The 23,714-nt window shown below is 37.4% G+C and overlaps 2 protein-coding genes across 6 annotated transcripts in view; one reads left to right on the forward strand and one right to left on the reverse strand.

The window, feature by feature from the left end:
* Positions 1–19,155, reverse strand: part of SENP1 (SUMO specific peptidase 1) — a 48,300-nt gene extending 29,145 nt beyond the window's left edge. Inside the window, exons 1-7 of one of the 4 annotated variants that reach the window (XM_019748361.3) lie at positions 19,041–19,155; positions 15,284–15,331; positions 13,714–13,844; positions 12,485–12,569; positions 11,590–11,631; positions 7,220–7,379; positions 2,532–2,703 (exon numbers count right to left, since the gene is read on the reverse strand). In XM_019748361.3, the coding sequence (XP_019603920.1) occupies positions 2,532–2,703; positions 7,220–7,379; positions 11,590–11,631; positions 12,485–12,569; positions 13,714–13,844; positions 15,284–15,287 (594 nt within the window). In that variant the 5' untranslated portion in view covers positions 15,288–15,331; positions 19,041–19,155. Of the gene's footprint in view, positions 1–2,531; positions 2,704–7,219; positions 7,380–11,589; positions 11,632–12,484; positions 12,570–13,713; positions 13,845–15,283; positions 15,332–18,415; positions 19,019–19,040 lie in introns of those variants that run through there. The other 3 variants (XM_019748357.3, XM_019748360.3, XM_019748356.3) reach the window with 3 other exon arrangements.
* The window catches only part of PFKM (phosphofructokinase, muscle), a 45,938-nt gene continuing 40,431 nt past the window's right edge, over positions 18,208–23,714 (forward strand). Inside the window, exons 1-3 of one of the 2 annotated variants that reach the window (XM_074325772.2) lie at positions 19,197–19,223; positions 20,392–20,482; positions 21,121–21,243. In XM_074325772.2, the coding sequence (XP_074181873.1) occupies positions 20,401–20,482; positions 21,121–21,243 (205 nt within the window). In that variant the 5' untranslated portion in view covers positions 19,197–19,223; positions 20,392–20,400. Of the gene's footprint in view, positions 18,434–19,196; positions 19,224–20,391; positions 20,483–21,120; positions 21,244–23,714 lie in introns of those variants that run through there. The other variant, XM_074325773.2, reaches the window with a different exon arrangement.

The following is a 23,714-nucleotide window of genomic DNA, read 5'->3' on the forward strand; positions in this document are numbered from 1 at the left end:
TTTTTAAGTCCAAAACGTTTGGCTTATAATAAAATTGTATTTAAAAAAAAAAGCGTTTATTAAGGAAGTCCAACACTTTAAAACGTTGCTCAGTATGTTGCAGAGAAGCATCTCTGGAAGCAACACATAATTGAAGAGAAATTACTTGTGTACCTACATTTAACATTTTTATTGTCCCTAGTATTTTCTCTTTCCCAAACAGAAATTCACATCTTCTGTAACAGCGCTAAAAGAACTTCTGTGATAATGAAAACATTAAGATGTATCTGCACTGTCCAATATAGTACTCACTAGCTATGTGTGGTTAATGAATACTTGAAATGTTGCTGGTATGACTGAGAAACTAAATTTTTATTTTATTTAATTTGAATTAATTTAAGTAGCACATGTGGCTAGTTTTTAAATGCCACCCTTGGAACAGCCATCAGACAAGTAGTGGTACAGCCACCACTTGCTTATTTCCAAATTCGTCTTCACGTATTCTCTTCAAACCCTGCTGTAACACTGAACAATGCAGTGGTGACATCATCATGTTAATTGTGTCAATGGCTTCATATTCCTGAAGGTGATGGACAAATCCAGCAGTAAGATTAATACATAATTTTCCTTCTTTAAGATAAGCAACTGCATCTCCCTTGGAGATCCCAACATTTCCATGGAAAATAACTGTTCCTCCAGTCTGTAAGCTCCCATCAATAAATAAATTCTTTAGTCCCAGGGGAGGGGCGGGGGGACGGGGTGTGTGTGTGGATTATATTTTAATTAGATTATCTGTAATACCCAAAACTCAATATAGAAATAATCTGTTGAAAGTTTGACTTAATCAAGTTTGGTCTAATATTTTGTCTTACTCATATTATATGGGTTATTCCATGTTTCCGTTCTATCACTTTTCATAGCAGAATATAGACCTAAAATCAATTGAGGCAAAATTTCCTTCATCTCGTTTCATAGGACAGATTAAATCCGTGAAATCTCCTTGACTCTACTGTAGAAGGAAGAGGAACCCTTGTTTCATGTCCTTCAGTGTCCCAGTCTGTGACCTGTCCAGCCCAAGTCCTCAGGCTAGAAGTGGAGGCAAAAGGAGAAGGGGCTGAGTCGTCCAAAGGCCTGGCTGGCTAGTGAGTGAACAGTAAAGGACCCTACTGATTCCAGGAGCAGTCACATGGGACAGGGGAGTGTTGGAAGGCCTGTATCCAGCTGCCATGCTGTTGCTGTCTCTTTCTCCACAAGTCTCTCTGTACCCCATAGGCTGCCTAGACTCCAGCAGAAGCACAAGCCCCATAACTCCAGTCATTTAAAAAAAATCACACATGTAATAAATACATACATGGTACTAAATTCAATGGTACAAAAGGTACAGTGAAAAATAACTCTCCTTTTTGTAACTGTTGCTCAGCTCTTATCACCAATTGTTGCCGAGCTCCTGTCTATCCTTTTTCTTACTAAATATGATTTACTAAATCTGCCACCCTCTGCTTGAATATTTTAGATTCCATACAAACTTCAAACCAAAAAAATGTACAGCATTTTTACTAACCATGTCACAAATAATCAAGTTTTGCCACCTAAGAGACCTTCATTACCAAATTAGATAATTATTTCTGACTCCACGATCTGTAAGTTCCAATGGACAAGAACCATACCACCAGACTGTATGTATAACATAAAGCACACGAGACTAGACTCCTTCAGAAGTCCTGCGTTGCAGGCTGGCCAATTACTAGTTGTGTGATCTCTGACCTTTATTTTCCAAATCTGCAAAATATGGATGTTACCTCATTTCTACCTAAATCACCAGGTTAAAAGGATTAAAAATAAAATCACATGTGGAAAGCGCACTGGAAACTCTAATGCTACATAAATGTAAGGTCATTATTATTCATTTGTATCTCCACAGCAATCAGTCCAAAGCCGACCAGAAGCATAATAAATATTTACCTGAACAGGTATAAACACATTGCTATTGTATAAATCATATTTTATATTATACTGACAGAATTTATTTTTTCCTTTAGGGCAATGAATATAACAACCCAGTGCCAAGAGAACATCTTTCCTTTGGGGAAAATCTATGATCTCAAAGATCTTTCTCATAATGAAAGGATTTAAGTTATTTAGCTGACTTCTTGATTTTTCTTTTATTTTGAGGAAAAACTGTCCTAGTAAGAAGTAACAGTGGGTATTTTATCAAACCCAGCAAGGTTAACAATTTTGTCACATGAAACAAGTGTTTAGAAAGGATCTAAAAAAGAAGAGTTTGATATGTGGGTAGCCATTCAGACAACACTGAGGATTAAGTCTACTGTCCAACAGGAATAGGACATGGTAAGGAAAATAATGAAGTCTTACTAATATATCTCCAATTTCTTAAGAACAAATGACAGCACTAAAAAAAAAGTAATTAAGAAAGAAAAACACAGAAAGGGCTAAGTAAATGAAATGGTTAATAAACATCTAAATTGGAAAGAACAAATGGAACGTAGGGAAAAATCTAACTTTTAACAGCTTTCACTGCAGGTGTTCCTTACCTCTTCTGCTGTACTAACATGTCGCCTCTGAGTTTTCTTGGGGCTCAAAAGGTTTCGACGACATGAACCACTCCAAGATGGACTTGGAACAGATTTAATAGGAAAAGATTTTTCATATGCAGATACATGGCAGTGATGGTTTGATTTTCCTGTAAAGGTGTTTGATAATCCACTGAAAAAAAAAAATTGTAAGAAAAGGTAAGAACAGTAGGTAAGAAAATCTAACCTAGTGATTATTTTCACTTTCAAGAAATAACAAACACAAAAATTAATGGGTAGAATGACACATGTACCATTTGAGGAAAATATACAAGAGATGATATATAGGTTGCTGCATCAGATGCTGTCACTAAGAGGTCTTAGATTGCCAAACTATATGATTAGCAAACACCTAAAATTGTATGTCTTAGCTTCATGAAGTTCCTTTGGTCAGGAACCATAGACCTGTGTGGGATGGCAGAAAGCTTATCAGATCAGACTTCTTCAGAAATCCTAGGTTCTATGTATGCCAACGTACACATACACTTCCTATTTACTCCCCACAGCCCCCTGCCCCAAGTCCTTCCTAGGGAATTAGTTTAAGATTAAATATGCAAAGATGGATAAAACTGAAGCCTCTCAGCTAAAGCTTTTAAACTGAGTTTTAAAATTTCCTAAAACACCAACAGAGGGCTCCCATCCTTCATTAAAAACAACCAGAAGGCTTTTTATTAGGCTGCATCACTCTCTGTAAATGCTCCTTTTGGCCTCACTGTTTACCTCCTCTGAAGGAGAATTTTATTTACCTAGCCTTAGAGGTAAGGTTTCTTTATACTATTTGTGCCCCAATAATGAGAAAAATTGGCAGAAAAAATATTTTTGTAAACTCAAAACCCAGTCTTACCTCTAAGGCTAGGTAAATAAAGTTTTTTCTAGGTGCTCTTTCTCATCATTATCTAGCAAGTTTGAGGTACTTGCTATCGACATAATGAATTTTCTCTCTTTTTTTTCTTGCTGAGGATGCAAAATAGAGCTACATAGTTGACTAAACTGAATTCAATAAAGTCAAATCTTTAAGTCAGTACATGTGGTCTGGATCCAAATGAAATCAGACTAGGTCTAAGAAAATCAAAAAACAAATATAGCCTCTAACTCTTCAAACTCTAACGGTTTCTATGTGTATAGAGTGGGGAAAGGCGAAGGACTCAGAATTTCAGGAACAGGCTGATTTTCTTAGGATGGGTGGATGCAGCTAGGAAAGGATGGCAAGGGCAATAAAATTTGTTTGCTAACGATATAATGAATTCCCCACAATGTCTTTTGTATTTATGCTTCGTAGAGAGTGTGTGCTGTATTTGTGTTTTTAATACAAAAGATTCTTTTTTCTAAGGAAACAGTATGAGGGCATCTTGCAATGCTGGAAAGCAAGGATGCTACCAACAATTAACAAAGTTGGGCCAGAAACAGAAGTAAGCTCCCACTGGTCAAAGTTGTGAGAATGTAAGTATTAAAATAATAATGACTGTAGTGGATTGAAGCACACTGAATCCATAATAACACTAAAAAAAAAGAAACTTCATTTGAACCACATGAAGTGGCTATTTAAAAAAAACGCTTTAAAAATTGGTAATGAAAAAGAAAGATCTAGGGCCTGCCCGGTGGCTCAGGCGGTTGGAGCTCCATGCTCCTAACTCCGAAGGCTGCCAGTTCAATTCCCACATGGGCCAGTGGGCTCTCAACCACAAGGTTGCCAGTTCAATTCCTCGAGTCCACAAGGGATGGTGGGCAGCACCCCCTGCAACTAAGATTGAACACAGCACCTTGAGCTGAGCTACCACTGAGCTCCCGGATGTCTCAGTTGGTTGGAGCGCATCCTCTCAACCACAAGGTTGCCAGTTCGATTCCTCGACTCCCGCAAGGGATGGTGGGCTGTGCCCGTGCAACTAGAAAACGGCAACTGGACCTGGAGCTGAGCTGCGCCCTCCACAACTAAGATTGAAAGGAGGACAACAACTTGAAGCTGAACAGCACCCTCCACAACTAAGATTGAAAGGACAACAACTTGACTTGGAAAAAAGTCCTGGAAGTACACACTGTTCCCCAATAAAGTCCTGTTCCCCTTCCCCAACTAAAAAAAAAAAATCTTAAAAAAAAAAAAAGAAAGATCTAATCATATACCCTGTCTTCCTAGTAGGAAATGTATTTCAGGGTAACCAAATAGCCCCAGCTGATGAGGAAAAAAAGCCTTCCTTTATATATAGCAGAATGCCAATTAATAAGTGAAGAAAAAAATGATCAAATTATAAAAGTACTATTTCATTAACTCTAATAAAATTATTATCACAGGTCAGAGAGAGTCAAAAGGTACAAACTTCTAGTTATAAAATAAGTAAGTCATGGGCATATAATGTAGAGCATGGTGACTATAGTTAATAATCTACATTGTGTATTTGAAAGTTGCTAAAAGATAAGACCTTAAAAGTTCTCCAAAGAAAAAAAAATTTTGTAACTATGTATGGTGATGGATGTTATTACAGTGATTAATTCGCAATACATACAAATATCAAATCATGTTACATACCTGAAACCAATGTTATATGTCAATTATACCTTGGTTTTAAAAAATTATCATCAGATAAGGATTATCAATTGATATTAATAACTATCAGGCTGATGTGAAACTGGTCATTCATGTGATGCCAAAATAACCTCATTTAGATTACATTCTTGACACAGGGGGCAAAAACCTAACTACACAAATAAGGACCAGACTGTTATCTCCCCAATCCAGAGGTCAATCCAGCATCACTAATGATAGGAAAACCAGATACTGTAGGTTTGCTAATGTATAATACAGCAGCAGCTTTTATTAAAGTCAAAAATATAGTTTACAAAAATATACAGCAAATAGAGGACAAAATAATGATATTATGAGGCAGAAATCTGTCAAATCCAAAAAATGGAAAATTATGCAGGAAAAAAGTCATGATATTAAAAAAAGAGGCTGTTCTAGCTTGTAAGAGACTTATGAGCGTTAACCACCAGGTGCAATCTAGATTGGATACTAGTTTGGACAAATTAGCTAGAAAGATATTTTCGGGTCACCTAGAATAATTTAAATATAATTTAGTGAGTGTACAGAATAAAATTTACTGAAGAGATAACTGACTGAAAAAGCAGATTACGAAAGAGTGTGCACAGTATAAACTCATTTTTGAACAATGTGTGATTGCAGAGAAAAATAGGAAGGATATATACTAAGATATTACAGAGGTGATCTCTAGCTAGAGGAAATGTGATAATTTTATTTTTGCTTATCAGTGTTTTCCAATTTTTTACAAGGCACGTGTACTGTTTCTGTAATGATGTTACCTTAAAAAATAACAGGGTGGCATTGCTTAATTAAAAAAGCAACTTGCCAAGTGATGCGTATAAAACATCTTTAATGAAGAGAAAATATTGTACATTTCATAGCATACATAGCATATATATCGTGCTATATACCAGGGGTGCCAAAAAAATGTATACAAGTAGACACTTTGGTCAACATTGCTGAAGCAGTAGTTTGCTGTAATTAGAAGTGTCTGGACGCTGATGGTAACCACTTTGAGCACCTCTTGTAATTGCAGAAGTCAAACGTGACTTGTAATCATCTTTTGTTATCAGTATATATTGAGTATTACAATTTCAAGTTTTTTTCCTTTCTTAAAATGTGTATATATTTTTTGGCACCCTCTATGTAAGTAAGTGAGCGTGAAACAAGCATAGGAAAAAGTTTGGAAGGAAACATACCAAAAGGAGGGGAACAAGATTGTGTATTAGTGGTCAAGCGCTCTTTATCGTTACCAGTAATGTTTTGATTTTTACAATGTGAATGTATTAATGAATTCTGGTGTAATTTTTAAAAATAGTAACAAGTGGGAAGACGACCCCTGGGAGTGCTGACACGTTTACAGAGTCTATGTTCTGATAATCATGAAGTAAAAAATAAAATAAAATAAAAGCCATCTTATTGGTTTCAGTCAACACCAAAAAGCTTAGCCTTGACTAAGCAGGAAATTAAACATACCACATTCCTAAAATCCATCACCAGAGTAAAATTTAAGAAGTCATAAGTACTATTTTAAAAAAGAAATATTTTACTAATATAATAAAGTACCTGAGGGAAAAGTTTCTAAGCCAAACGTCATGTGCCTTTAAGAATCAGTATATGCTTGGTGAGGGAATAGGTAGAGCTTATGAAGTTGGGCTAAATAGGATAAAGTTCTTTGTGACGCTACTTTCTGACAGAAGTAGCTTAGGTCTAGTTGACTAAGGTCATGAGGTGCAGAGCTGCTTTGGTTTAAGTCAGGTCTCTGTTCATGTGAGAGCCCACAAAAGGTGCTAGTTTCTTTGTTACTGAAGTTGTAGAAACTGAGTGATTTTCACTTTAAGATTCTTAATAGCCATACTGATCCTGAAGGGTAGTAATATACTCAACATCCACAAAGATTTCAAAACTCTCTCCTCTAATAAGATTTGGCTGTCACCAAAATTCAGCACCAAGGAAATGAAAAGTTGAAAGTTTAAAATGGACTTGTCCGTATCTCCATGGTTTAAAATTCAAAAATGGTGTTACTTTTTTAAAATGTCAATGTAACAACTATCTTATAGCCATTTTCTCTTATATGGCAGGAAGGGCTTGTGAACGAAGCAGCCAGAATACCTACCTTGAGGTCTTTCGGGTATCGAGGTAAAGACTTCGGCTGTTTCTTGATTTCTGTAAAGTTGAACCTGATGCTGGAGTGGAATTTCTCCACTGACCATTTGCACTCTGGCCAAAGGTTCTTACATCTCCTGAGCCAAGAAAACTGTCTGAGGAAGGGTTATCTAAAAGAATAAAAGTTTCAATAAATTAAACAAATACCTACGGTGGTTCTCCATATGACTGCAACCATGTCCAACATCGTATTCCAAAGTAATGTGGCATATTACCATGTCTCTCATGGAAGATCCCAGTCTCAACTGCCAGTAAAGTCTGAAGTAAGGGAACTTCTACAAACTAGAATTGATTCAGCCATACTAACCTGAAAATTGTTGAAGGAGCTGAATCCTGCCACAGCCATGTGCCTTATCTGCATCAATGTGACTCCGTGGTGTCCACCAAAAGTCAACATTTTACCCCAACTATATCTTGCAAGCACTCCCAGGCCTGGGCCTGAAAGAAGGTAGGCCAGACCAGTAAGAAAGCAGGTGGAGGGCCAAGGAGAATTGTAATTCAAATGAACAACAGTTATTGTTTAATAAGCAGCTGGTGTCTCTTGTTTTTAATTACCATGTTCACAACTCGGGCTCTAAGAGCAGAGATAACCTAAAGGCTGCTTATTCTGGCCAGCTTATGGCAGGAATGACCCATCATATGCATCTGGTTCTGGTATGATAACCTTCAGTCAGTGCCATAATCAACAGACATCAATACTGCAATGTTTGCTACTACAATCAGACTAAGTGAGGATTTTTTTGTTCATTATTTGAATTTTCTGACTTGTGGCTTACAAGTTGGGGTGGTAAGAAATCTCCTGAAGTTTCAGCTAGGAGTAGAATAATTTATACACCCTCTTCTTATCAGCAGGATTGGACAATTTAAAACAACGCCTTCAAAATTAACTTCCGATGTTAGGCTATGGCACTCTGAGGAGTGCCCGCAGAAAAATGAGAATGACAATTCTCTACTTCTTGAATTTTTATCTAATGTCAACATCATTTTGAAGGTTCTCTTTCAGAGTATATTACTATAGAACTTTGCACAATATTACATATTTGTTATTTAAAATATTTAATGTAGCTTTTGATACTCTATCCAAAAAGAAAGGCAACTGACAAAAATGTAAGTTTCGTGGCTTTTTTATTTTCAGTTGATCAGGATTCAGCATAACTAAGGCAGAAAAAAAGCAGCAGTGAGGGATGGTATTAGTACCAGTTGATTTCCCAGTGGATGAATCTAATAATTAAATTTCGTCTCAAAATGAATTATAACTTTTTTTCTGTTAGAATCATTACCTATGCTTAGCATCTATTACCATTGCTTCGAGGACACAGACATGAGGCTAATGAAAATGAGTCTCATTTATGACCAGAAAATTATCTTTAAATGTGAATAACAATATAAATTTTTGTCTCTTACACTTTTTTGCTAAAATTTGATTAGGGAATGATCCAACTAGAGATGTCTACAAAAAATGCAAATTACCCTGACAGGTGTGAAATTTGAGACTAAGGATAAGCTAGAGTAGCCTCCTCAATGGCATGTGACAGAGGCTTCTGCTTTAAAATGCAAGGGAAAAGCACAGGATCAAGCAGTTTGTTTAACCAGAATAAGGTGGTTCCAACCCCATTCAATGAAATCACTGAATAGGCCTCTACTGCTGATGTAATCAAGCAAAGCTAGAGGAGACCACAGGGTGTTGTAGACATTCTTTTTTTAGTAATGGTTTAACCTGGTATTCTGTCTATCATTAAGAAATAAGACTGCAAATGCCACAAATAAGATTACTTATTATGTGCACATAAATACACACAAAACTATAAGGAAATACACAAAAATTTAATTTTGGTTGTGTTCTAATAGAATGATGGATATTTTTTTACTTTTCTCTGTAAATTTTCTACAAGGACAGGCAATACCTTTATGAACAAAATTAAGTAAACTTTGTATCTTCAAAAAAGTGTATCAGCCAATCACTTACTATAAAAGTAACCAACAGTTGTTCCTGTTAACTTAAGGATTTATTTTGTTATTATAAATAGCAGGATGCTTTAAATCATCTTACCTACTAAATGCCAGTTTGGCAGCCTAATTTAACATACTTGTATTTTCCAAAGGGAAGATTAAGATTCTAAGCATGAGCAAAATCATTTCTTTTCATCTTAATCTACTTTTCTTTGTTTAGGGTTTAAAATGTTTTAATTTTCGTTTCAATTGTACTCTTAATAACCTCAAGAGGTCTTGAAGTCTGACAAGCACTAAGTTATTCAATCTCTGCTTGCTAGTTATTATTCTCTCTGCTCTGAAAGTTACTATTCTCTGCTTGCTAAAATTTTTTTAAAATCAATGTTTTAACAGTCTAATCTTAAATGGATTAAGAAGCAGATTTTTTAAAAGCTTGATATAGTGAAGCAGATCCAGTAAAGCAGTAAATAGGAAGCTCCAGACCCTAGATTCTAAAGTTTGGGTTTTCCTGTGTTTGTTTTCATACTGGTGAAGGAAAGGATGACAAAATGAAAGAGGAAACAAACACCAACAGAGTCAGAGCGAGACGACTAGGGCAGGTAAACTGGGGACCCAGGCCTGCCCAATCAAAAGGTAAGGCTTGAGGCAACAGACCACAGAAATCAGTATGGGGATTATCAGAAAAGAACACATCCAAAGGAGATAGCAGAGACAAAATTCTGCAGGACATGCAATTAATTGGAATGGGTGTGGCAAAGTAACAAAGTTTTAAAAAGTACACAGTAAAAAGTAGGTTTGAATTAAAGACTTTATTGTAAGAAAAAAGTATATATACCTATAGATCCTTGGCATTCAAGATTTAAAATTCTGATTGTTAGGGAGTGACCTTGGAGGTCTATGACATGTCATATTTGGTCAGGGACTAGATGAAATTTGATAGAGGCACAAATATGAATCCTCTGCTTCAGGCTGTAATTTAGAGAATAAATCTAATAGCTAAGTACCCCCATTTCAATGTGGCTTTACTATTCACTGTTGTTACTCTCTTTTCATCATCATTATTCAGTAACAGTTATAAAGTAATATTTTTTTCTTTTCCTAAAATGATGGCCTTCAAGTGAGAAATAAAACTTCAGTGTTAAGATTTTAGTAAGGGGATCAACTTGTGGTATGAGGACAAACGTAGGAAAAATGTAACTCTCAAAAATCACGTAACTGAGTAGAAAGCCAGGAATCTGGTCAAGTATCACCAGTCAAGATATGATGATTTAAGATGACTTCACATATATCCTTTGTGAATATCAAGGGTGTACTGAAATTTGAAAGAAAAAAATGCTATATATACAAATGTTTTAAGTTATTTATAATAGCTGAAAATGGAGAGGGTGAAGGGAACGTAAACTGTAGGGAAAATAATGAAGCAAATAAAGGCACAGACTCATTATCCTAAATCATAGCCCTTGGGTTCAGCAGTCTCTGAGTTAAAAATTCTGGAATTTTAGAAAGATAACCTGGAATATACTACGTAACACTTCCAAGTATAATCTGACGCAGCATGCTATAATCAAACATATTGATATATATGTAGCAAAATGTAAGTACTCATATTTACAGAGATAGATGAAAGACAAAATATAAATAGCTTCATTTCAGCTCATGTAGGTTTTGCCAAGGAAAGAATTTCGGTCAAATTTTGATACTAAATGAATTATGAAAAACATTTTTGGTTTTCAGAGCCTTTTGGATTTTGGAATTGCACATAAAGGACTGTGAATGTGCATATCAATTCCATGGATTATTAGAAATCAACAGAAAAGGTAACTATAAAGAATAACACGTAAACAGATGGAAAGTAAAATATTGGGCTAAAAAAAGATTGTATGTATCGAATCATACAACGTGTACTATACATGTACACACAGGTAAAAATGAGAAAAGACCACAAAGAGTTCAGTTATGGTCAAGAGATTTTGGATATAACTGTTTATTATTGAGTAATTATTTTAAACTACAAGCAAATATTCTGCCCAATGATAAATTAGCATATGAAATTACAAGGAAACACAACCTGAGTTCAAATGGAAATATTAATCACCTGATTTCATTACCCACTCAATTGTCCTTCCCCTAGGATTAATAATGAGCTATCACACCAGATTTCAGGCTCTGTGCTCACCAGGAAGGCCTTTTCAATAATAATTATGGGAGAGATACTTTTAGAGCAAAATAACTGATTTTTCTGTACAAAGTATGCACATACTATGTAGAGACCATTTTCCATCCCAGGAGAGGAAATCCAGTGCCCAGGGTAAAGTACCACCCACCTAAATGACATTTAAATATAACATAAATCTAAAAGAACATACTAACGTCTTTTTAGGGGAGGAGATCTCATCTTGTTGACAAAGAATCCTGAGGAAGCCAAATAACAACAATAATTATTATTTGCATTTCATATTTATTATCTCAATTTATCCTCATAAAAATCCCATTGAGACAGGTTCAGTGGTGTTGCTAATATTCCCTTATTTGTGGCAAGATGAGGAGATTGAAACAGGAGGAGTGAAAAGACATGGGAAGACACTATAACCTTCCTGGGTCATGCTACCAGGAGGCTAACCAACAAAAACACTCTTCGTTTCCCCAAGACAGAGCCAGAAGATCATTGGAAGTCCAAACCTTAGGAAGGGGAGATGAAAAGTCAGGCAGGCCAGGGGCTAGAATAGCCTAGAGAATGCTGACTTCTGTCATGGATCACAAGTGGAATAAGCAAGCCCTTGAATATGCAAGCATGGCTGTGGCAGGTGCTAGATAGAGACATGTAGTTAACATTTCCTGCCCTGATGGAGGGATAAACTTGGGCAGAAATAAATGTTCAGGATTCATGGTTTCAAGTGGAATAGAAATAGGCTAACTCTGTGCTTTCAATCAATACAAAACAACTATCCTTTAAATCACATATGCACATCTAAAAAACAAGCTGTAGTGCTTTTTACAATGGTATAATGAACAAGTAGGAGAACAGACTTCAAATACACTTTTCCATTATAAAATATTTGGTTGATACTAGATCAGTAAAGTATCGTCAGTAAAGCAACCACACACATACACATACACAGAGCTCATTAAAATGATGTTTTAGTTGAGAAAATACTATTTTGCTTTTGACGATGCTTTTATACTTTTAGAGATGATAAACACAAATGATTTGGTAGGAAGAAATCTCAATGGTATAAATGTCTTGACTCCAAGTAATGTGTCATACCTGAATAATAATTTGGACTATAAGCTGCACTTCTTGTAGAACATGTATAAGATCGGTCCAAATTTCCTTGCGTGGAAGGTAGTATCTAAACAAAGCAGAAGATTTTTATTAAATCATATGGTTGACAATAAAATGGAATAAAAATTTATACTAGGAAAAATGTATTATTTTATTTATTTATTTTTTTTTTTAGGAAAAATGTATTATTAAACAAGATTATGACATACTTCAGAACTCAATATAATTAATTTATATATATTATAAATTAAACAGCATACTAATAATAAAGGAAAATACACAATCTGATGAAATGGTTGAGGCTTCAAGGGGAAAATGGGCAAAAATTTGTTACACAACTTAATTCAAAGAATGTTCAATGGAAGGCAAATATGCATTTAGTATACCCTGTTCTGAAAGCCAGTTGTATCATATATCAAAAAGGTGGGCAAAATCGATCCGGTTTTGATTCTTTTGGAAACTACAGAGTTTTTAATCAGGGGTCACCCCAGTATAAATCTGGAAATGTGTGAATATATATATTCAGTTATCAAAATAATTATTGGGGGCAGATTCTATAGGTATTTAGTACCCAGGGGCCAAGAATGTTAAACATTCTGTTATGCTTAGGCCAGATTCACACAGCAAAGGATGGCCTCATTCAAATTAATAATGGGTTTCCTACTAAGAAGGACTGCTTTATTAATAGTGCTCCTCAAGCCTTAATGTGCACATACACTAGCTGGCAATGTTTAAAATGCAGACTCTGATTCAGTAGGCATGGGATGAAGCCTGAGATTCTGCATTTCTAACCAGCTCCCAGGTGATGCTGATGCTGCGGATCCTTTAAGAACCTCAGCTTCATAGCAGGGAAACCTCAAAGCTGCTATGTATTCACACACTCACACACACACACACACACACACACACACACACACACTTAATGTTCAGCAATTTCAAGAGACTAGTCTAAAAGAACACAGATCTCGGTACTGGTAACTAATATTCAGAGGAATAATAGTTTTCTCAAAGGTACTGTTCTCAAAGAACTCATACATAGCCCGGCTGTTGTCTTAACTTTAATATATCAAACAGAATTCCAAACACTAGATTTATTGATTGTAAAAAATTTATATACATGCTTATAGTCTTGAGTGTGGCATTTAAACTACATCAGATGAAAACTTAAGCCAAAATAATTCATTAATTAAGGGAAGAAAACTATTCCTAACCTGATGGTCAGAAAGTGAAAGCTGGTCCTCTGGAAAACCTGTCTGTGACAGGAGATGGGTTTTGAATACGGAGTTGTGGTTCACTAAAGTTACTTCTCCAGCATCCATTCTCATCCTATCAGCAATATCATCTGGGGAAAGAGTCTGGATTAGTTCAAGTTACATAATTATTTAATAACTATTTTCCTATGAACCAATCTTTTCACCTAGCAAAAATGATTCCCAAAGAATAGCTCTACAGTTAAATAAAAGCTCTCCTTCATAAATAACCATTGGCAAGAAATCTCAAAATGTCATTGTCAATAAAAGAGGCCCATGTACAGGAATTGGCTCATTTGGAATTGACTGAGATTATCTACTAAATAGTTCAAAACTTGTATGAGTATAACAAGAGCTTAATTTAAAGCTTTAAAAACAATGAAATTTTCCCAAAAGAAATTTTTGAATGTTTCAACAGTAGAAAAAATTTTAAGTATAAAAAGATGGGGAAAAATATTCACCATTCAAATACAAACACTTGTTAACATTGGTTTATTGTTTTAATTCAAAAGGGTGCTTTAAAAATTAATCCACCTGGAAATTTTTTCTGCAAAAAGCATAATTTATTCACATGGCTCTTAACAGACATCAGCTCAATCACTATAACATTGTGGCAGAACCTTACTATAACCATTTTTGAGACCCTTGTTACTTTCTTATAAAAGAGCTGGAATACGAACAAATGAGAGTAAGGAAATTCAATGACATCAGCAATGAGAAAAAAGGGAAACAACTGAGAGAGAGAGAGAGAGAGAGAGAAGGCAGACAAAGTAAAAGAAAAAACCAAAGTACAGAGAAGACAAATGTGAATTGAAAAGGAGTATATGGGATGTTATAAGCTCTAACTGTATAGATTTTCAGTTTATTCCTAATTTGGCTACTAGTCCTTACCTTATATCAATTCCCTTTACAGACATAAAGTACTATGAATAGTGGAAAATGTTCCAATCACAAATGTCAGTGCCTCTAGCTAAATAAAATTTAAAATTTACCTTAATCAAAATAAAATAAAATAAAATTTGCCTTAATCAAATTATTATTTATCATATAGGAGAATAACATAGTACTAAGGAACAAGGACTCTGGAACCAGGTCGCCTAAGTTTAAATCCTGGCTCTGCCAGTTATAGTTCTGTGACCCTACGCAAGTCTGTTAACCTCTGTGTCTAAGTTTTCTTGTTGATATAACAGGGATAATAATGTACCCTTCTAAGGTGACTGTAAAAAATTAAATGAATCTATTTTAAGTACTTAGAACAGGGCCTGGCACATAGTAAGCGTCAGCTAATGTGTATTTGACTTTTCAATACAATGAATGAGAAAATGCTTCCAAACAATGCCATAAACAATGTCTCAACCAAAAGAAAATTGTTTGATATACAGTAGAACATAATTAGAACAAGATCTCTCTTAACATTATTAAGCACAAAGATGCAAATATTAAAAATGTTAGGAAAACCCGTTCTTTCACTCCTGCTTAAGTAATCAGGGTAACTACAAGGACCGAAGGACTAGTTCATAGTCAGTCTTACCCATGTCAGGTCTTTTCACATCACTGACTTTAGCAGAGATACAGAGTCCTATAAAGGAAGACAGAAAACAGAAGTGTTACATACTGAAACATCTCCTTCATATAATTATAAAATAGGAAGCCACTCAGAAGTGACATTTGTGTTTCTAGTGGAGAAAAATAAGAGGTGGTAAGGAGAGTTGACTTGATGGCAAGAGAATAAGAACTAAAACTGGCCTGAGGTAGTTACAAACATTTCTGCAATCTGTGCTATACTGAACAGCAGTTGTGGGCTACCCACAGAATCACAGACTATTACAGCATGAAGCAAGGTGGGAGAGCCAACCATTTGGAGAGTAATTTGCATATGGTCATAAAGTTGGTTAGTGACTACACTGAAATTACAACCTAGAAATTCTTCCCAATCCATCGCTCTATTACCTCATGTTAAACCATTTCAAACAAGTGTCAGATCTTGCAGTGGTCCTATTAAGACTTCTCTTCCATACACAGCTTACTCAGTGGCCAAACATAAAGCTACAGATATTCTGAGGACAATCAAGGAATACTTCACTGTTGTACTAAGTACTTTCTCCCCCATCATTTACCAAATTGCTAAAAACCAAAGTCCCTTTGCCTGTGTCAAATTATTTTCTCCTCTGATGTATCTAATTTTCCCAGGAAAAGGAAGTTAGAAGCCTAACTGCTTGGAATTAGGTTAATAAACATACCCTCAGCACACATGCTTCTTGGCAGATTTCCAAGAGAACACTAGGGAGGAAAATAGTCACACTTATATTACTCATAATCTTATCACCGTATTTTTTAAAAGATTGAGTACTTCATCCACTACATGGCAATGTCAGGGCTTCAATCTACTAAGAGGACTGGTTGGTGCTAAGAGGTATTCTTGACGGTCACGACAACGAAGTGCATAAAAAAAAAGGCTGCTTCAGCTTGTCTTGGTATAGCTACAAACTCAGCAGAGTACATCTGGTTACCTACCTAGTCTTGCCAGGGAGGAGTCCCACAAATATTTAAGCCTTAGATTTAGGCTCCAAATATGTTTCTAAACGCTCAACTTAACAAAAGGCTTTTATCTGGAAATTCTCCAGGTTACTCTTTCCCCTTACTTCTTTTTTAATAAAGAAGAATTCCCTGGGTCTCAGATTAAGGGGGTAAAAATCCCATCAACAAATAAATTGGCAGTAGCTTTTTTACATTTCACTCTATCAGGTCATGTCCTAATTGTCATCTCTAGCTTTTTTTGTTGTATTAAGAATGCCAATTTAAAAACTTGGTGCCCAGTCAAACAGTCCCATGTTAACTTCTTTTGCATTGCTGAGATAGATGTGAGGAGGGAAGCAAACAAGAAATCAAAGAATTCTAGCGATTATGCCCAGAAAGGTTTAAGTGACTTACCTAAAATCACACAGATGGGGCAAAGGGAAAACAAAAATTCAGGTATCCTGACTCCCAAGAAAATGTGCTTTCAACAAACATCACAGAACTTTACATCCTTAAACATACCCTTATTCAAGGATTCATACATTTTAACAAGATAAAAGTAACTCTAGCTAATTCTGGGAAACGTTTTATAATTTTAATAAATAAAGCCCTAAATTTACATTTTAATACAAATACATCCAGCTTCTTCAGGGTGCTTATGGTACTTTTTGCCACTTTGCAATTCCATTGGGAGAATATTTTACCCCAAGATTCAACACGAAATGCTGGATCTGGAACCACTGATGCCACCAAATTCTTAGAAGCATAAATTTTTTTCCCTTTTAAGAAAAGTATTCTAATAATTCATTTCCTAGTTTACTTGGTCATTTAATTTACTGAAAGAACATAAGCAGTTACAGATATGCAGGTGAAGAAGATAGGTTAGTAGCTGAACACAATAGGAAATCTGAAAGACAAAAAGAATGGCAAAGCCCTGACAGTAACAGAATGTAACATGTATGGTAAAACATTTACAAGCTTACATACATGCAAAGAGGCGATTATAAAAGAGAATGTTTAGAACTGTGATGAAGTTACCAGAAAGCACCCACTATGGAGAAACACTGTACAATTAGTTTTATCCAGGAACAAGACTGTGGTTAGAACAATTTATGATATGAAAAGGGCGTGGAAGTGATCATGTGAATCACCCTACTCTGAACTCTGGAAAACTATGCATATGATACAATTTGTACTATGTCATCACGTTTCTGTTTTTCATATTTTCACATGTATTCTCTCCCAATTAGACTCCCAACACCTTAAACACTAAGTATTCAACTTCTTTCATCCACAATCATTTCCTGTACACCAATTACAAGGGTATTGGGGATAAAAAGAATAAGAACTAGTCCCTGCTGCTGAGAAGCTCACTGTCTACAGGAGGAAGTCAGATCCATAAATGGATATTTACAGCAAGACAATAAACCTGGTGCAATTTAGTAGGTGTGGGAGTCAGGTAAAGAAAAGACTTCCAAAGCAGTAGTTAAGAATTACATCACCTTGGCCTGAAGTAGCAGAACCTGTTTTTTAATCCACTTGCTCCCTCTAGATTTAACTCATCAGACAGGTGATATGAAGACCATCTTTGCAATGGGGTAATTAATTGGAATAAGGTAAAAATGAATGAGGCTTCTGAAGATAAAACAAGGGACGCTTCCAAAATGGAACTGGATCAGAGGGGGGAAAGGAAGGGAATCTCTAAATAGGAAGAAAGTTAAGGGATCGTGCTTCAACAGATGACTACGGTTTCACTGTAACTGTAATTTCAAATTTAGTGCAATGTATCTTTTAGTACGCATCCTTCACACCAATTATCTTTATAAAGATATAGGCGATGAGGCGATCTATTCCATCCAGAATATCCAATTAAAACATGGGCCCTAAGTCACATCGTTGGTAGCTTTATATAAATTTTATAAGAATCACCACCACCCCAAATATAATAAGTGTACCAAACGTGAAGTGAAACGACTTAACAAGGCTGACTTGAAAGTGATAAAGGAGAAAGTTATTGCCAATAAGATAGTGCAAATACTGCAGAGGCACCGATAAACAGAAATCACCAAGCTCAAGAGAAACAGGGCATATATCCAGAGAGACCACGTTAGGACACACCAAGAAAGAGACGGTTCAAGGGAATTACCAGGAGGCGATGAGCCAGGTAAGCAAACTGTGGCAGTTAAGGGGATTTTCATAACCTGGGCAGGAGGGTCCAGACGTTTCTTTCCGGTGGTGGCACTAGCGATATCGCATCTCAGGGAGATACCACCGCGTAAAAGAGTTGGAGAAATGTTTACGTGAGACGCAGAAGTAGTCGAGAAATATCATTCAGGTCTCAAGGAAAGCGGGAGGTGAAGCAGGTGTAACAGAAAGCAGAGCTTCCCGATGAAAACAGCTTTCCCTTGAGACGACCCTGCTCTGCCGGGAAAGCCCCGAAATCCCAACTGGCCTATTCCCCACAAGGAGGGCTGGCCGCTGAGATGGGGACTGGCGTAACGGCAGGGAGACGGGCTCTCCACCACCCAAAAGAAAGAGGCCTGAATAACCGGCCTCGGGAAGCCTCACTAACGGCCGCCGGCCAGTTCGCCGCCCGCGGACAGCAGTGGGGAGGGGAGGTGGTCCCAGGGGGCGGGGCAGAGGAAAAAGCGCCGTCCCCACAGCCGTCCCCGCTTCCGCCCAACCCTGGCTGCCCGGTCCGGAGCAGCACTGCCTCCGGGCCCGGGCTCCCTCCATCCTCACCCCTCCCCCAGCTTCCCGCCGCCACTCACCGAACCGGAACCGGCTGCTATACGAAGGGGTTTCCGGTCGAGCGCGGAACGCAAAACCCGGGAACCGCCGCGAACCGGAACCGCCTCCACAACACCGGAAGAGCCGCTCGGTGACTGCGGAGGAGGGGGGTGGGGCGGGAGGTCAAAGAGCAGAGATGACCCGCAAAACGCCTGCGCAGTGTGGTGAGGCCCAAGACGCCAAGGGAGAGTCTAAGACCGTAGTCATAATTTTCCAGTTCCCGTTTCAGTTTGAGCTTTTTCTTGTTCTCGGAGTACTGTTAGTGTGCCTTTCGTCCTTCGCTTTTGTCTGCTCCCTCGGTCCCCTAACCCGCCGATTTCTGGTTCCGCTTGGCGATTTTTGCTCACTCTGGTTTTCATGGCAGCTTTCTCTGTGGCCCTTCATCTGTGGGAACCTGTGACCACCTTGACAGATGTAGATCTGAGAGCTAAATCGATCTCAGGCTAGTTCATGTTTTATTGAGAATCACAGAACGTTGGTGCTTGGAGATGTTATTGGAGATATTTTAGTCTAACAGTTTCAGAGAAGTGAAGTCATTTCCCAAAGTTATAAAGCGCATGGCAGGTCTGGGATTAGGTAACAAGTTTCTTAATTTGCGGTCCTGTACTCTTTGCACCGCATCCTGTTTGATTAGTCATTCGCGAAAAGGGAGGGAGGGGCAGCAGCTTTGGATTGGCATAGGTTAGACTATAACATGTCCAACCTTCCACGACTCTGGAGGAGTTTGAAACATGGGCATAGGTGTGAGGAAAGCGGTCCACCAGAGATCTACTTTTCTGAGTAAAAATCGGACAAGACCCAGGAGTCTGCCCTCTGAAGAACTAAATGGCCCTGGTGTTGTTCCTGGGACCAAATTTATTAACCTGTAATCCGTGCTATACTTTTTAAGAGAAAATAATGGAAAGAAATATGTTCATTCAGACTTTTTACCAAGCCCCTCAACTTGGTGGACCTCTGGACTTAGGCCCTGTCTAGAAGTCTTGGAGAAATTCTTCTGAGTAGATGCTCTAAACCCAGGTGACAGCCACAGTCTGAGTTCAGACTTGAAGAATGGAGGCTTCTTGAAGAAGCCTCTATTCTTTCCTGAAGAATGGAGGCCCCCAGCCTTTAAGCTACTCTTGCAGCTGGGAAAAGGAGATGCTTGCTGAGTTCAGGGGATCCTGACCTGTCAAATGTATAAAAGTAGATTATTTGTATCATTTCATATGCTGATGTTTAGACTGTCAGGTCCTAAGGCCTATTAGTATTGAGCATAACTGGTCCATGTCACTTTTGTCCATCTTAATCATTTCACAAATCTGTTCATTTAAATTAAACTCTGTCTATTTCTAGGAGACAGCCATGCGTAAAGAGGAATTACATCTGAAATTTTTCGTGTGTGTCATTCAATCTCGCCAGGTAGTCAGGACTCCTCAGAGACCAGGTACCATTATCTCTTGATCATACTCCAGTGACAGAATGGGTTCTCTTACATGGAGTCTCAATATAGGCTGCGAGACTTACTAGTGTAAATTCAGGCTTTAGGCGTCAACTGACATTGTTTATTCCATCCTCACTATGATAAAATATTTGTTACTGAGTCATATTTTTCCCTGGTACAAGTATCAGGAGAGATTATGGCCTGATATGTGAGAATAAGCTCTAGGCAGATAAGGAGGACTTAGGAATTGAGGGAGAACAAGATTTATAGCACATGAGCTGATAGTTAATTTCTCTGTTCCTTGTGAATCATTTCAACCTTTTCTGTGGGAGTTTTTGCTGCCATTATAATTGATACTCCAAAATTTATAAAATAGAGTCCCAAAGAAAACTGGCTTTTTCTTCTATCCCAGTCTCAAAGAATCTAGTTACAAGTTCTGCTTTTCCCCATTTGTGTCAAAGGAGTAGAACCTTTTTAAGGTAAGATAATTGTTGAGAAGTCATCACTTCTCTAATTTTCTACTGGATTTATGGAGAGAAGGCCCTGGACAGGCAAGAGTCATAGAGAAAATGAAAGAGAATAAGGAGCACTGCCTTTCCTGAATCCCACCTTGAGGATGACCTAAAGATATTGCTTCTCAGATGGGGAAGCTTCAACTTCCAGCATGCTCATACAAAAGCCACCACCTGAGACAGATGCCTTGAAGAGTCTAGATACTTTGGATGATCCAGACACCGTGGAAAGCACACCTATTTTGGGAAATGGTGAGGCATGTGGTTAAATGAGTGCGAGGAATGTGGAAAGGAGTATTGGAACGTTTATGCATAGCATTATAATTTAGGATAGACCTACCAAATTTGAAATATGAGTTAAAATGCAAAGGAGAATGTGTGCGTGCGTGTGTGTGTGTGTGTGTGTGTGTGTGTGTGTGTATGTAAGAGAGAGAGACAGAGAGAGACAGAGAGAGAGAGAGAGAGAATAGATTATCTGGGAAACGTAGAAAGAGTGACAGCTCTCTCTGAAGAACAGCTTGATTTACTCAACAGTAAGTCAGTTGGTGCCCTCATAACTGTAAGCTCCTAATCTGGTTTACGTTTTATCAGCAACCTTGATATGTAAAAATATGAGACTTAAAAATTGATTAAATTGAAGAGTTATGTTGCAAAGTGATTCCAAATATTGTAAAAAAATATTCACCTTAGGAATTCCTTTAATAACAAATGTCTCTTGTATATTTGAAGTAGTGTTCAACTTATAAGTAATTTATATGAAACTTCAGAAACACATCTCTGTGTTTCTTCTCAACTTAAGTACATCTATATTGGAGTCAGTTCACTGCAAACATTTATCGAGTTCCCACTATGTGTCCAGTAATATACGAGAAATGATAGAATATATATATGCCATAACCTTATCATTGTCCCAATTTTTCACATTTTGGAAATGTCTTAGAGATTATTTAGTCCAACTCCTTATGTTGTCAGAAGGAATTTAGGTCTAAAATGGTTTTTCTCAAGAAGTTAACAATTCATTGGCGTGATCACTCACAGCACGTAAGAAATATATAGCAGTATTTATTCAGTAATTTTTTTGTATTTATTTGCATTTATTCAGTAATGACGTAATACTTGAAGTAATTGTACTAGGCTCAGTAGGAGATGAGAAAATGAACTAGATACTCCCTGCCCCCCAGGAGCCGACTATAAAGAAAGGACATAGTTTGAGACAATGTGTAAGTTAAGAGTTTGATAACTTTGGTTCAAAATGTTGAATTTCAAAAGAGGATGCCATAGAGATATAGGAAAAGGAGGGGCCAGCCGATTTCTTAGGCAGAGTTTAACTGAGCTCTGGCGTGTAGGCAGGGCATCGTGGTCCAATCCAGTCCTAAGCTTTGAAATGGCATAAAATCTAACTTAATTCAGCCTCATCAGCATGTCAAGAGTTAACCAGACTCACAAAAAAATGGTTTATATACAAGAATACCAATCTATTAAGTTATTGGAGCAATATGCGGTCTGACAATTAAATTCGCGAACTTGTCCTAGAAAAGGGTGCTACATATCTCATTGCTGAATATCACTACGGTCACCTTTGAAGTACTCCCCTTGGGAAGCTATGCACCGTTGCCAGTGCCTAGTCCACCCTACAGAGCAATTTTGGAATTCTTTTTCTGGAATAGCCATCAGAGCTGTCATGGAATAGCCATCAGAGCTGAATGTCATCAAACTGTCTGTCTTTTAATATTTCCTTTCTCTTCAGGTAAAGAAAGAAGTCATTGGGAACTAGATCAGGTGAGTAGGGAGGGTGTTCCAATACAGTTATTTGTTTACTGGTTAAAAACTTCCTTACAGACAGTGCTGTGTGAGCTGGTGCATTGTCGTGATGTGAGAGCCATTGGCGAATTGTTGGCGAAAATTTCAGGTTGTCTAACTTTTTCATGCAACCTTTTCAGCACTTCCAAATAGTAAACTTGGTTAACTGTTTGTCCAGTTGGTACAAATTCATAATGAGTAATCCTTCTGATATCAAAAAAGGTTAGCAACATCGGTGCAACAAGTTCGCGAACTTAATTTTCAGACCTTTACATTGTCAGATCTATATATGGCAACTGTGTGTCTGGTCTGTGTCCCTTTAATCAGCTGTGCTTTGCTCATGCATAAAAAGCCACTAGGTACAAGAAATAAGCCCAGCTGGGAGCCTTATCCTACAGTTTCTTGAATATGTATAGGTTAGTTCTTATTTGCCTTCATCTCCCATGCTTTTTCCAGTGTCATTTTGCTCCATACCTAACTCTCATCTCAGACCCCCTTTGTTGTGATGATTCATTTGGACTTCTGTGCTTTGAACTCAGCATTATCCTCTGGACAAAATTCTGATGTTCAATTTCAGCCTTTAAGTATTGAAGCCTCTGGTAAGAGCTGCATTTAACCCTTCCAGCTTTCCTACTAGAGTCGGAAAATCAAATGTCTTCCCAATTAGCCCCACTGGGATCCCCATTCCTCCTTTTCTGCCTTTTTCTTGCCTGCTTCCCTATATCATTTCCTCCTTTCCTTCCATCTTCCCTCCCTCCTTCTTTTTGTTCCTTCCAAGAAAATTTGCACATACTATGTCAGGCACTGTAAACAAAATAGGTGCATTACCTACCCTCATGAAACTTATAACCTTGTGGGAATAAGACAGTAATCACATAGTTAGATAATTCGAATGGTGCTAGTACAATGAAAGAAAATAATAC

The sequence above is a fragment of the Rhinolophus sinicus genome, chromosome 1 (assembly GCF_057876585.1).
Source record: "Rhinolophus sinicus isolate RSI-liver-muscle chromosome 1, RSI-T2T, whole genome shotgun sequence".
NCBI lineage: Eukaryota > Metazoa > Chordata > Mammalia > Chiroptera > Rhinolophidae > Rhinolophus > Rhinolophus sinicus.